The 14,900-nt window shown below is 46.7% G+C and overlaps 1 protein-coding gene across 1 annotated transcript; it reads left to right on the top strand.

Moving 5' to 3' along the window:
• The first annotated feature begins 766 nt into the window (after positions 1-766).
• On the top strand, positions 767-9,210 carry LOC311114342 (insulin-like growth factor-binding protein 5). The gene is made up of 4 exons (XM_084189606.1): positions 767-1,549; positions 6,092-6,309; positions 6,441-6,560; positions 7,071-9,210. Exons 1-4 carry the CDS (start codon positions 1,216-1,218, stop codon positions 7,206-7,208), a joined length of 810 nt encoding a protein of 269 aa, XP_084045732.1. The 5' UTR covers positions 767-1,215; the 3' UTR covers positions 7,209-9,210.
• The last annotated feature ends 5,690 nt before the right edge of the window (positions 9,211-14,900 follow it).

Here is a 14,900-nt window from a genome sequence, read left to right as displayed (position 1 = left end):
TTTGCGAATAATCACACCAGCTGTTGTCACCTTCTCACCAAGCTGCTTGGCGATGGTCTTGTAGCCCATTCCAGCCTTGTGTAGGTCTACAGTCTTGTCCCTGACATCTTTGGAGAGCTCTTTGGTCTTGGCCATGGTGGAGAGTTTGGAATATGATTGATTGATTGCTTCTGTGGACAGGTGTCTTTTATACAGGTAAAAAACTGAGATTAGGAGCACTCCCTTTAAGAGTGTGCTCCTAATCTCAGCTCGTTACCTGTATAAAAGACACCTGGGAGCCAGAAATCTTTCTGATTGAGAGGGGGTCAAATACTTATTTCCCTCATTAAAATGCAAATCAATGTATAAAATTTTTGACCTGCGTTTTTCTGGATTTTTTTTATTGTTATTCTGTCTCTCACTGTTCAAATAAACCTACCATTAAAATTATAGACTGATCATTTCTCTGTCAGTGGGCAAACCTACAAAATCAGTAGGGGATCAAATACTTTTTTCCCTCAGTGTATTTATTCCCTGTCAATGTCCATGATTAATACAGAGGACATCCAGCACTTGCAGATCCACCCCAAAACATTGTGGTCTCAGTCATTTTTTTTTAAAACATTTTTTTGCCCTCAGCAGTAGAAGTCAAGGGACTTGCCAGGACCCGCCCTGTACAATCAACAGCACCGCACGTAGTTGACAAGTGCGCCCTCCCCCATCAACGTCGTTTGACATATACCCATCTTTACAGGATTCGCCTCTGGCAGTTTAAAAAAAGGCAAACTCAAAGCCACATATTATACTGTATGTGCAGAAACCGTGCGGGGAGGGCAGCCTACAGAGATTGGTTCTTCTACAAGACAGAGAGAATCCCTGCTGTTTTTCTTCTTCATTTGGAGACAATTGATGTAAAAGGACATTTGAAAGCCCAAAAGTAGAAGACTCGGGCTGTTTCGCGGTCGACAATCTAAACTCGAATATACTTGGACTTTAACACAATAAATACAACTCAGCCACTTCGCGCGAGTGAAGAGTGGAACCTAAGCATCCGATACAGTGGTTAAGGGACTTTTACGCACTTACGCACGCAGGCAGTGGGCACCTGTGGATGGTGACTCTTTCAAGGACTTTTGCTCCAAAACCCCGATGATCAAAAGCAAAGCGTTCCATGCAATACAAATAGTAGTTGATTATAGTTGTTTTATGTTTGTAATCATTTTAATTTGAAACAATATGCTGGTTAGTTTTTCACTCCTGGCAACGCTTCTCTTAAGCGAGTCGGGTTGTTTGGGCTCGTTCGTACCGTGCGAACCGTGTGACCAGAAGGTTCTGTCGATGTGTCCGCCAGTACCGGTGGGATGCCAGCTGGTGAAGGAGCCTGGCTGTGGTTGCTGCCTGACTTGCGCACTCCCCGAGGGCCAGTCGTGCGGCGTGTACACGGGAACTTGCACGCAGGGGCTCCGGTGCCTGCCGAAGAGCGGGGAGGAGAAACCGCTGCACGCGCTCCTCCACGGGAGAGGAGTGTGCGCCAACGAGAATATGTACAAGCCGCTGCATCCAGGCAGGGGTAAATATGACTCTTCATTAATATGCATTGATTTATAATATATTCAAATGTTTATTTATTTAACATTTACAATATGTGGACTACATCGGCAGATTATCCAATTTGTTAGACATGGATACACACACACACACACATACACACACACACACACACACACACACACACACACACACACACACACACACACACACACACACACACACACACACACACACACATATAAAAACACCACACCCTGTAATGTATTCCAAATCCACCATGTATTGCTAAGATTTTTTGATTGATAACACACAGCTGAGAGCTGAAAATCAGGGGTTTTCAAGGGCATCTTCTTGGCATGAGTGATGAAGTGCCTTGGGCAACATGAGTACATGAAACCTGAAGAAGATTCCAAACATTTTAGAGCCTCAGCTCTTTAGAGGGCCATTTGAGGGACAGTCACTGTGTCTGACACATTAAAACTTAGTCAGAGGGTTTCTCAAGTGTCACGTTCTTTCACAGCAGTTTTCCCCTAAGCCCTAGTTTTAATTTTCTCTCCTGAAATTTGTTGAAGAGAGAGGGATCAGCGCTTTTCCCTCCTCCCCCTCAACCTTCCCCCTCTCCATTTCCATGTCTCCCCCCCTTCCCCCCTTCCCTCAGCCTCCCCTGCAGTAAGTCATCTCTTCATCTATCTCTGGCTAGATTTCTTCCTCCCACTCTTTCTCACCTATTTCTCCTGCTCTCCTTCACCAATATCCTTTCTCTATCTCTCTCTCCTCTAAATCCCCCCTCCTTCTTTCCTTCCTTTCCCCTCTCCCTCTTTCCATCTCTCCCTCCGTCATCATCTTTAAGCTGTGCAGTGATTCAGCAGAATGTTAGCCGAGCGCGTCTCTCTGACTGCCAGCCTGCTGCTGGATAAGATTTACCACCTCTTCTCATTTCCTGCAGCGTGTGAGAATTAAGAGAGGACAGAGGGCAAGAGGGACGAGAGAGAGGGAGAGAGAGAGAGATAAAGACAGAGTGAGACAGAGAGCGAGTGAGAGAAAGAGAGAGAGAGAAAGAGAGAGAGATAAAGAGAGAGAGAGAGAGAGAGAGAGAGAGAGAGAGAGAGCGAGAGAGAGAGAGAGAGAGAGAGAGAGAGAGAGAGAGAGAGAGAGAGAGAGAGAGAGAGAGAGAGAGAGACAGAGAGAGAGGGAGGGAGGGAGGTAGAGAGATAAAGACTGAGAGAGAGAGAGGAAGTGGATAAGGAGTCTTTTCGTTACAACTAAATCTGTGGGATTTCGAGAGCATCAAATTCGCCCAGATCAGGAAATGCATCACAACCCTCTGAATCCCTCAGTCAGCACTGGCAAGATTAGAGAGGGACAGATTAGGAAGTGAGGACTTGATTGGGTTTTATACGCCGGCTGGGCTATGCTGCCTACGCTCCAGCTTCGGGGGAGAAATTGTGTCAGCGGAACCGGAGGACCGAGGAGGGAATTCTCTTTTCTGAGAATAATCTAGGAAGGATGACGGGAGCGATGATGTCACAAGAGATATTCTCATCTCCAGTGACCTACCACTCTATCGCCTGCTTAGTGAGGTATAGTTTAGTTTATTAGGATCCCCATTAGCTACTGCACTTGCAGCAGCTACTCTTCCTGGGGTCCACATGAAACATATAAAATACATGACAAAGTACACAACAGTAATAGACAAGAACAACAGAAGATATTACATTACATTCAAAATAAAATAAAATACAAAAAATAAGAGTTATATATAGGAAAGACACCAAGAGACAACAAAAAATACTATTTACACAGTATTCATATATACATATTGTTATATACAGTACAGTTAAATTAGATCTTTAGAGGGGTGTGTGTGTGTGTTTGTGTGTATGTGTGTGTGTGTGTGTGTGTGGGGGGGGGCTGTGAACTGTGTGACACTGGATAGATAGATAGCAGTTACACTATACACTGAGTACACCAAACATTAAGAACACCTTCCTAATATTTAGTGGAACCAGAAAAGCCTCAATTCGTCAGGGCATGGACTCTACAAGGTATTGAAAGCGTTCCACAGGGATGCTGGACCATATTGACTCCAATGCTTCCCACAGTCGTGTCAAGTTGTCTAGAAGTCCTTTGGGTGGTGGAACATTCTTGATACACACGGGAAACTGTTGAACGTGAAAAACCCTGCAGCATAGCAGTTTTTGACACAAACCGGTTCGCCTCGCACCTACTACCATACCCCGTTCAAAGGCACTTAAATGTTTTGTCTTGCCCATTCACCCTCTGAATGGCACACATACAAAATCCATGTCTCAATTGTCTCAAGGCTTAAAAATCCTTGTTTAACCTGTCTCCTCCCCTTCATCTACACTGATTGAAGTGGATTTAACAAGTGACATCCATAAGGGATCATAGCTTTCACCTGGATTCACCTGGTCAGTCTAGGTCATGGAAAGAACACCTGCTTGTGTTCTTAATGTTTTGTATACTCAGTGTATGGAAACACACAGATCTAGGATCAGCTTACCATCCCCAGATCCTAACATTAATATTGTGAGTTCAGTGAGATCAGTGATTTGAGGCAACTTCAGCTATTCCCTAACACTTTGGCTTAGTCAATGCTCTGGTACTGTTTTTTCATGTTCCCAGATTGAGAGATACTGTATCTTGGCCAGTAACTGCAAGAAATCATCTTGTTGTAATGAAACATTCCTTATGCTTATAGATATGCCCCTGCTGCATATGGTCTCTCTTTAGTCAGTGTTAATATCTTTATGACAGGTGAAGTGGGTTGCTGAAATATTCATGTAGAGATGTGGACATTTGGATTTGGCAAGACACAGAGATTCCTGACAGTTTTATAGGAGCTGTTCGCATTTGTCATTCACATCTAAGGGGTAGAGAGAGAGAGGAGAAAGGGAGATAGGGGAGGAGAATGAGAGAGCGAGAGGGGGAGGAGTGGATGCAGGGAAGGAGGAAGGATAAAGAGAGAAAGAGAGAGAGAGAGAGAGAGAGAGAGAGAGAGAGAGAGAGAGAGAGAGAGAGAGAGAGAGAGAGAGAGAGAGAGAGGTGTAGAATGCTGTATGTTCATTGGATGACCCAGTTTAAAACTCATGACTTCCATTGCATGTGCCAAGTATTGACTTGAGATTGCATGTGCCAAGTATTGACTTGAGATTGCATGTGCCAAGCATTGACTTGAGAGGACCGTTGCATTGACATGATAGACCACACCACTCTCTTGGCCCTAATCCAGCTATGTCACAGTTTACATTCTGCTCCCTTTTAGCCCCAGCTACAAGCCAGGGACACTGCAAAAGGAAATCTCCCCCTCGCATGCAATAACTCCACTGTGCAAATCTTGTATACATATTAACTGATTTATGGCATTTATGGCATTCATCACTCCATATATTATATGGAGTCAATTCAACGCCATAAATTAGTAAATATGTACACAAGATTTGTAGTTGTCCAGTTTAAAATGAGAGAGAGAGCGGTAGTGTTGGAGGAGAGGCAGGAGAGAGCGAGATAGAGGGTGGGGGCAGTGGTATAAAATACTTAAGTAAAAATACTTTAAAGTACTACTTAAGTAGTTTTTTTGGGTATCTGTACTTTACTATTTCTATTTTTGACAACTTATACTTTTACTTCGCTACGTTCCTAAAGAAAATCATGTACTTTTTACTCAATACATTTTCCCTGACACCTAAAATTACTCTTCATCTAATATTTAGAATGCTTAGCAGGACTGGAAAATGGTTCAATTCACGCACTTCTCAAGAGAACATCCCTGTCATTCCTTCTGCCTCTGACCTGGCGGACTCACTAAACACACATGCTTCGTTTGCGAATGATGTCTGCGTGTTGGAGTGTGCCCCTGGCTATCCGTAAATTATAAAAACAAGAAAATGGTGTCATCTGGTTTGATTAATATAAGGAATTTGAAACGATTTATACTTTTACTTTTGATACATAAGTATATTTTAGCAATTACATTTACTTTTAATACTTAAGCATATTTAAAACCAAATCATTTTAGACTTTTACTCAAGTAGTATTTTACTGGGTGACTTTCACTTTTACTTGAGTACTCAAGTATGACAATTGGGTACTTTTTCCACCACTGGGTGGGGGAAAGAGAGAAAAGGATTAGAAGGAGAAATGCTTGTAAATGGACCGTGGCGAACAACTCCCTTAACCACTGACTGACCATGTGAGAAGTAGGCCAATATTGTATGAGTCAGCTGGAGAGCTGTGAAATGACTCTGGGCTGGATTTCTTGATTGGGAAAACCGCAAGGTGTCCCTCTAGTGTTAGGAAAGGTCTAAACCTGGTTCCTCTATTCATCTCTTTTCCTTCATCTGCACCGATGTGAAAGACCTTGACAGTGTCCCACTCTTCCTACATCCTCCTCCTCCTCCTCCTCCTCTTCCTCATCTGTCTCTCTCACTCTCTGACTGTGAGTCTCAGGTGGAGCTCATGCATCATCCTCCTTCTCTTCCTCTTCCTCGCCACCACCGCAACCACCATCATCATCCTCTCTGTCTCTCTGTCTCCCCAGACGGTTATTCTCCAGAGGAAGCTATGTTAGCAGAGGTTCCAGAGTCCCTGCTGCCCCAGGCCAAGGTGCCTCTGTACGGGGGCAGAGACCACATCAGCAGCCGCAAGGCTCAGGCCATGAGACAGGCTAAAGACCGCAAGAGACAGCAGGCCAAGCTCCACTTTGTCAGAGGCCTCGACCACTCAACCCATGCCCTGGACAAACTGCAGCCTGAGTTTGTAAGTTCAACATATATTCATTGTATACGCAGACATACATGCAGACACACACAGGCAAACACACACGCAGACTTACGCGCACACACACACGCCATACTTGCCCTAAACTATGACCCTGTATGTGTGTGTAGGGATCCTGCAGGAGAAAGCTGGACGGGATCATTCAGAGGATGAAAAACACATCTAGAGTCCTGGCTCTCTCCTTATACCTCCCCAACTGTGACAAGAAGGGATTCTTCAAGCACAAGCAGGTACCCATGGACTATTCTATCCTACACTATTCTATCGTATTCTATTCTATCGTATTCTATTCATTCTATCCTATTCTATCCTATTCCATTCTATCCTATCCTATCCTATTCTATTCTATCATATTCTATTCTATCATATTCTATACATTCTATCCTATTCTATCCTATTCCATTCTATCTTATACTATTATATCCAATACTATTCTATCCTATTCCATTCTATTCTATCCTATTCTATCCTATCCTATCCTATCCTATCCTATCCTATTCTGTCCTATTATATTTAATTTCATTGTATTCCTATCCTATTCTATTGTATTCTATCCTATCCTATCCTATCCTATCCTATCCTATCCTATCCTATCCTATCTGATCCTATCCTATTCTATCCTATTCTATCCTATCCTATTCTATGCTATTATGTTCTATTTGATTCTATCCTATTCTATCCTATCCTATTCTATTTAATTTCATTGTATTCCATCTTATTCCCTTCCTCTCCTCCTGCAGTGTAAGCCATCACGTGGGCGGAAGCGGGGGATCTGTTGGTGTGTGGACCGCTTCGGAGTGCAGCTCCCCGGAACTGACTACAGTGGAGGGGACATCCAGTGCAAAGACCCGGAGAGCAACAGCAACAAAAACCAATGAGAGATGGCCAATGTGGTCACCTGTCATGAGCCAAGGCCCGCCTCCCTTCACCCCTCCTCCTGCCAATCACGTGTACATGCAAAATATGCAAAAGCCAATCAAATCAGGAAAGCAGGGCACAGATACAGTACATACACGCAGTTTTAAACTATACATCCACCTATACTGAGATTACCTATAACCTCCCTTTAAAGCACATATAACAATGTTCTCTGACTTAAATTGTGTTGATAATAGATTGATTCAACAGAAGCCACAGTCAGAGGTCCAAATTATATTAGATTCTGTTTAAACAAAGTTTTAAGGCTAAAGAGTAAAGCTTTTTTTTTCTTCACCTATCTTATTATTGTGATGTTGACAGGAACTCTTTACTGAGGAGCACAGTGATCTGGGGTCGTATTTAAACGTAACTCTGTTCTCTTCATCCAAATGTTTGTCCCATCAGAGCACTTCCCTACAAGAGAACCTCAGTGACTTAAAGTACTTCACTGTCTGAGTTTGGGCCTATGTCCTTATATATCCTTCTGAGTGCAATGAGATGAGAATAGCTTTTTTTTCAGTCCGGCCCTTCTTCCACTTTGTCTCACAGATTGTTCTGAGTTGAGGGTCTTAAGAACTATTAACTGCTCATATAAAATGTACAATAGGTTGTTACAGAGTAGTTACAGTAGCTATCTTAATAAGCACATCAACTGCTACTTCTGTTGGGTTGTTACAGAGTAGTTACAGTAGCTATCTTAATAAGCACATTAACTGCTACTTCTGATAGGTTGTTACAGAGTAGTTACAGTAGCTATCTTAATAAGCACATTAACTGCTACTTCTGATGGGTTTTATCTCAGTATATTTTCATAGGGGTGACTGTATAAAATTATTGTGTGTGTGTGTGTGTGTGTGTGTGTGTGAGAGTGCCTCCTTAACTTTCTCCTTTAGTAGTCTGTATTGTGTCTCTTAAGCCTTACCTTCAGTGAAGTATATTTTTTTTAAAGGTCATCTCAAAAACACATCATAACAGTAATTTGCTTGTTTTGTCATTTATAAACGACAGCCAAGAAAGTAGAAAGTACAGGTGCTTTGAAAAGTCCAACACAGACTCAAATTGCATGCAAATCTTGCACGTAGTTTCTATTGACGTCTCGTAGCCTCCTGTCTGACCACAACACAGTCTTCTGCCTAGGACTCTACTATATGACCCCAGGAAAGGTGTGGCTCTTTGGGTTTCTATGTAAATCTCAGTGCCTTCTCTCTCTCATGACTTTGAATCCAGATTTACATACAGATTAACAGGCCTTGTCGTTGAGCGAGGACATTTTAGCAGAATGTGGATTTGGAGATTGGTTGCTAGAGACCCATGAGTTGACGAGTGTGAAGATATAAGTCTACACGATATAAGACCATGATGATACTTTTTGATCCTACGTCCCGTTTGTGAACATGATCTTAAATCAGACGTCTACTGATTTTATTGAAGCTCAAAACATTTCGTTGACATTCCTTGACATAGACAGCCCTGTTTTCAGGGTATGGTAGCATGACGATAGCTTTGACAGGGGCTCTGTGTACAGTCTATGCCTCCCACTAGAATGCATAGGAGACTTGGAAAGGTTTCTCAACTCAGTCTTAAGCTTGCTTGTATGAAAGACCATGACATCTCAAACATTCCATACTCGTGATAAAAAAGCATATAGGAAACAAATGGGTAACAGTTTACTCAAAGCCAACCGGTATAATGCTTCTATGCTGCAATTTTTTAACAAGCTGATAACAGCTGTTTAGTCAGTGTCCATCAGAGACGATGGTAAGACGTTATAAGCGGGTCATACATGCTTATGACAAGTCTTACGATGTATTATACCTGTTGGCATTAAGTGAAGTGTTACTAACAAATCTATGTGAATATCACAAATATGTCATATTTATTCACTGTGTAATTGATGTACTTTAACCTTGTCTTTTTTGTAATGACAAAGCATTTATTTTAATAAAGTGATGTATTCATGTATGGGAAGGTTTTTTATGCATTTTGTTTGCTCTATACTGTGGAAGTAGGGTTGCAAAAATCCCGGTAACTTTCCCCAAATTCCCAGATTTTCCAGGAATCCCAGTTGGAAGATTCCCAGATTCAGGTTGGAATAAGCAGGAAATCCGGAATCCTCCAATGAGGATTTCTGGAAAACCTGGGAATTTGGGGAAAGTTACCAGATTTCTACAAATTTGTAATCCTTAATGCATGTTTCCTATACACCTGCTGCTGGCTTCAAATTATTGTCTACCAGAAGATCCAATTACCATAGCTACCATACCACATAAAGAAACGTAGAATAATTTCCTTACATACAAAGCACTGTCTGCCAACCATCATAAAACACCTGAACATAGGCAATCATGTGGGTTTTGCCTTGTGAGCTCATAACGAAATGGGTTGTACTGTACCATGAAATACGATGGCTTATCTACACCTACAGTGCCTTGCAAATTTATTCATCCCCCTTGGCGTTTTTCCTATTTTGTTGCATTACAACCTGTAATTTAAAAGGATTTCTATTTGGATTTCATGTAATGGACATACACAAAATAGTCCAAATTGGTGAAGTGAAATAAAAAAAAATACTTGTTTAAAAAAATTCTATAAAATAAATAATGGAAAAGTGGTGTGTGCATATGTATTCACCCCCTTTGCTATGAAGCCCCTAAATAAAATCTGGTGCAACCAATTACCTTCAGAAGTCACATAATTAGTTAAATAAAGTCCACCTGTGTGCAACCTAAGTGTCACATGATCTCAGTATATATACACCTGTTCTGAAAGGCCCCAGAGTCTGCAACACCACTAAGCAAGGGGCACCACCAAGCAAGCGGCACCATGAAGACCAAGGAGCTCTCCAAACAGGTCAGGGATAAAGTTGTGGAGAAGTACAGATCAGGGTTGGGTTATAAAAAAATATCAGAAACTTTGATCATCCCACGGAGCACCATTCAATCCATTATAAAAAATGGAAAGAATATGGCACTACAACAAACCTGCCAAGAGAGGGCCTCCCACCAAAACTCATGGACCAGGCAAGGAGGGCATTAATCAGAGAGGCAACAAAGAGACCAAAGATTACCCTGAAGGAGCTACAAAGCTCCACAGCGGAGATTGGAGTATCTGTCCATAGGACCACTTTAAGCCGTACTGTCAGTGGGTGCTGTAGGTGGGTGTGGTGCAGGAATCAGATGCAGGACGCAGAAAGATAAGTCCAATAGATTTTAGTGAAACGCACACTCAAAATCACGAGTCAAACGCCCGGAGGCGAGAAAGTCCGCACACAGGCGAAAACCAAAAGGCGCACCAAACAGTGCGTAATAAACCTCCTAACACAGAGGAGGAAAATGCGAAATGCACAAGGCAAACAGTAGCGCACAAAACACGACAGCGAAACAATAACACACAACCACAGACACACACAACGAGTATTAAATAGAACACTAACGAGGACTAACTAGACACAGGTGTACAACATCAAGACCAAACCAAACGAACATGAAACATAGATCGGTGGCAGCTAGTACTCCGGAGACGACGACCGCCGAAGCCTGCCCGAACCAGGAGGAGGAGCAGCCTCGGCCGAAACCGTGACAGTACCCCACCCTTGACGCGCGGCTCCAGCCGTGCGCCGACCCCGGCCTCGGGGACGACCAGGAGGACGCGGAGCAGGGCGCGCGGGATGGTCCCGGTGGAACTCCGACAGGAGAGATGGGTCTAGGATGTCCCTCCGCGGCACCCAGCACCGCTCCTCCGGGCCGTACCCCTCCCACTCCACGAGATACTGGAGACCCCCCATCCGGCGTCTGGAGTCCAAGATGGACCGAACGGTGTACGCCGGAGCCCCCTCGATGTCCAATGGGGGCGGAGGAGTCTCTCCTATCTCATTGTCCTGGAGTGGACCAGCTACCACCGGCCTGAGAAGAGACACATGGAACGAGGGGTTAATATTCTTATTTTCAACAGGTAGATGTAACCTATAACACACCTCGTTCAATCTTCTCAGGACTTTAAAGGGCCCCACAAACCGCCAACCCAGCTTCCGGCAGGGCAGGCGGAGGGGCAGGTTTCTGGTAGAGAGCCAGACTCGATCTCCGGGTGCGTACACCGGCCCCTCACTGCGGTGGAGATCGGCGCTCGCCTTGTGACGAAGGACGGCCCGCTGCAGGTGGACGTGGGCAGCGTTCCATGTCTCTTCCGAGCGCCTCATCCAATCATCCACCGCAGGGGCCTCGATCTGGCTCTGCTGCCACAGTGCCAGAACCGGCTGGTAACCTAATACACATTGAAAAGGGGTTAGGTTAGTAGAGGAGTGGCGGAGAGAGTTCTGGGCCATCTCGGCCCAGGGAATGTAACGCGCCCACTCCTCAGGCCGGTCCTGGCAATACGACCTCAGAAACCTACCCACATCCTGGTTGACACGTTCCACCTGCCCGTTACTCTCCGGGTGGTACCCCGAGGTAAGGCTAACCGAGACCCCCAAACGCTCCATAAACGCTCTCCACACACGGGAGGTAAACTGGGGGCCTCGATCAGACACTATATCCTCGGGGACCCCGTAATGCCGGAAGACGTGGGTAAATAGGGCCTCAGCGGTCTGTAGGGCAGTAGGAAGACCCGACATAGGGAGAAGACGACAGGCCTTAGAGAACCGGTCCACAACGACCAGGATGGTGGTACTCCCCTGAGAGAGGGGAAGGTCTGTTACAAAATCCACCGAGAGGTGGGACCATGGTCGTTGTGGAACGGGTAGGGGCTGTAACTTACCCCTGGGCAGATGTCGGGGCGCCTTACACTGGGCGCACACCGAGCAGGAGGAGACGTAAACCCTCACATCCCTAGCCAAAGTAGGCCACCAGTATTTAGTGCTAAGGCAATGCACTGTCCGGCCAATACCCGGATGTCCTGAGGAGGGTGACGTGTGAGCCCAGTAGATGAGTCGATCCCGAATCTCGAGCGGAACGTACCTCCGACCCTCAGGACATTGTGGAGGGCTGGGGTCGGTACGCAACGCTCGCTCGATCTCGGCATCGACCTCCCACCTTAAGGGCCTGAACTACAGCTAACAGCTCCCTGTCCCCAACGTCATAGTTACGCTCCGCCGGGCTGAGCTTTTTGGAGTAAAAAGCACAGGGGCGGAGTTTAGGTGGCGAGCCGGACCGTTGAGAGAGCACGGCCCCTATACCAGCCTCAGACGCGTCCACCTCAACCTGAAAGGGAATTGTGGGATCCGGATGCGCCAGCACCGGAGCCGACGTAAACAGGTCCTTCAGTCTCCCAAAGGCCCTGTCCGCATCAGCTGACCACTGCAGGCGCACCGGACCCCCTTTCAGAAGGGACGTGATGGGAGCTGCCACCTGTCCAAAACCCCGGATAAACCTCCGGTAGTAATTCGCAAAGCCCAAGAACTGCTGCACCTCTTTTACAGTGGTTGGAGTTTGCCAATTACGCACAGCGGACACACGATCCACCTCCATACTCACCCCTGACGCGGACAACCGATAACCCAAAAAGGAGACCGATTCCTGGAAAAACAGACATTTCTCTGCCTTGACATATAGGTCGTGCTCCAACAGCCTCCTCAATACACGTCGCACCAGGGTTACATGCTCGGCTCGGGTAGACGAGTACACCAGAATATCATCAATGTACACGACCACCCCTTGTCCCTGCATATCCCGGAAAATGTCATCTACGAAGGATTGAAAGACTGATGGAGCATTCATCAACCCATATGGCATGACAAGATATTCGAAATGACCTGACGTGGTACTAAACGCTGTTTTCCATTCATCGCCCTCCCTAATGCGCACCAAGTTATACGCGCTCCTGAGATCCAATTTTGTGAAAAACCGCGCCCCATGCAATGACTCCGTCATGGTCGCAATCAGAGGGAGTGGATAACTATATTTCACAGTAATCTGATTGAGACCACGGTAATCAATGCACGGGCGCAACCCTCCATCTTTCTTTTTCACAAAAAAGAAACTCGAAGAGGCGGGGGAAGTGGAAGGCCGAATGTATCCCTGTCTCAAAGATTCGGCTATGTAGGTCTCCATAGCTTTTCTCTCCTCTTGAGACAAAGGATACACATGGCTCCGTGGGAGCGCTGCTCCTGCCCGGAGATCAATCGCACAATCCCCCTGTCTATGGGGAGGCAACTGCGTCGCCCTAGTTTTGCTAAACACAAGAGCTAAATCCCCATATTCAGGCGGAATGTGCAATGCGGGCACCTGGTTTGGACTTTCCACCGAAGTCGCCCCCACGGAAACACCCAGACATCGCCCCTCACACTGAGCAGACCACCCATCGAGAGCCCTCTGTTGCCACGAAATAGCAGGGTTATGGGTGCTTAACCAGGGAATCCCTAGCACCACTGGGTACGCAGGAGAGTCGATCAGATACAGCTGTATAGTCTCTTCATGACCCCCCTGCGCACACATCCTAAGTGGCGCTGTGACCTCCCTGATCAACCCCGACCCCAACGGACGGCTATCTAAGGCATGAACGGGAAAAGGTTTGTCAACGGGTAGGAGAGGGATCCCTAACTCTAAACAAAACTTTCGATCAACAAAATTCCCAGCTGCGCCTGAATCTACTAGTGCCTTATGCTGGGAATGAGGTGCAACCTGTGGAAAACCAACAGGTATACAAAAGTGCGCAACAGAAAGCTCTGGGTAGGTGGGGCGTCTACTCACCTGGGAGGCCCCCCCAGTGCGTGGCCTGTTGTCTTCTCCCCCGGAGAACCCTCCCCAGCACCTGGCCGCAGTGTGCCCTCCGCGACCGCACTTGGTGCAGGAGACAGGCCCCCTCGGGCTCCTCCTACTCCGTTCTCTAGCGCCGGCACCCCCGAGCTCCATAGGGCTCGGCTCGGAGGTGCCGGAGGGCGGAATGGACGGACCCCCCTCGGGACGTCCACGGGTGGCCAGCAGGGTGTCTAAACGGATGGACATATCAACCAACTGGTCGAAAGTCAGATGGGTATCCCTGCAGGCCAACTCTCGTTGAACGTCCTCCCGGAGGCTACACCGAAAATGGTCAATGAGAGCCCGTTCATTCCACCCTGCATCCGCCGCTAGAGTCCGGTACTCCAAAGCAAACGCCTGTGCGCTCCTCCTCCCCTGTCTCAAGTGGACTAGCCGCTCCCCCGCCGCCTTGCCCTCAGGTGGATGGTCAAACACGGCCTTGAAGCGGCGGGAGAACTCGGCGTAGGAGATGGTGTTGGCGTCCATCTTCCTCCACTCGGCGTTAGCCCACTCCAACGCCTTTCCCGAGAGACAGGAGATGAGGGCGGAAACGCTCTCGTGTCCCGAGGGCACCGGGTGTACAGTGGCCAGGTAGAGCTCCACCTGCAGGAGGAACCCCTGACACCCGGCAGCTGTTCCGTCATACGCCCTCGGGAGCGAGAGCCGAATCCTCCTGGGTTCCGGACCTGGGGCTGGTGGACCGGCCGATGGGGTGGACAGGGTAGGTGGAGGTGTTGGTACCCTGCTGGCTTCCCATCGGTGCAGGGTGTTGATCACGTCCTGTAGAGCGGTCTCCAGTTGTCTTATCTGGCCCTCCTGCCAATGGATATGCTCCTCGAGCGACACAGGTGTCACAGCCGATCCTGCTGATTCCATAATGGTGTGTTATTCTGTCAGTGGGTGCTGTAGGTGGGTGTGGTG

The sequence above is a fragment of the Coregonus lavaretus genome (assembly GCF_964263955.1).
Source record: "Coregonus lavaretus genome assembly, contig: HAP1_SCAFFOLD_1760, whole genome shotgun sequence".
Lineage (NCBI taxonomy): Eukaryota > Metazoa > Chordata > Actinopteri > Salmoniformes > Salmonidae > Coregonus > Coregonus lavaretus.
This window is presented reverse-complemented; position numbering and strand designations above follow the sequence as displayed.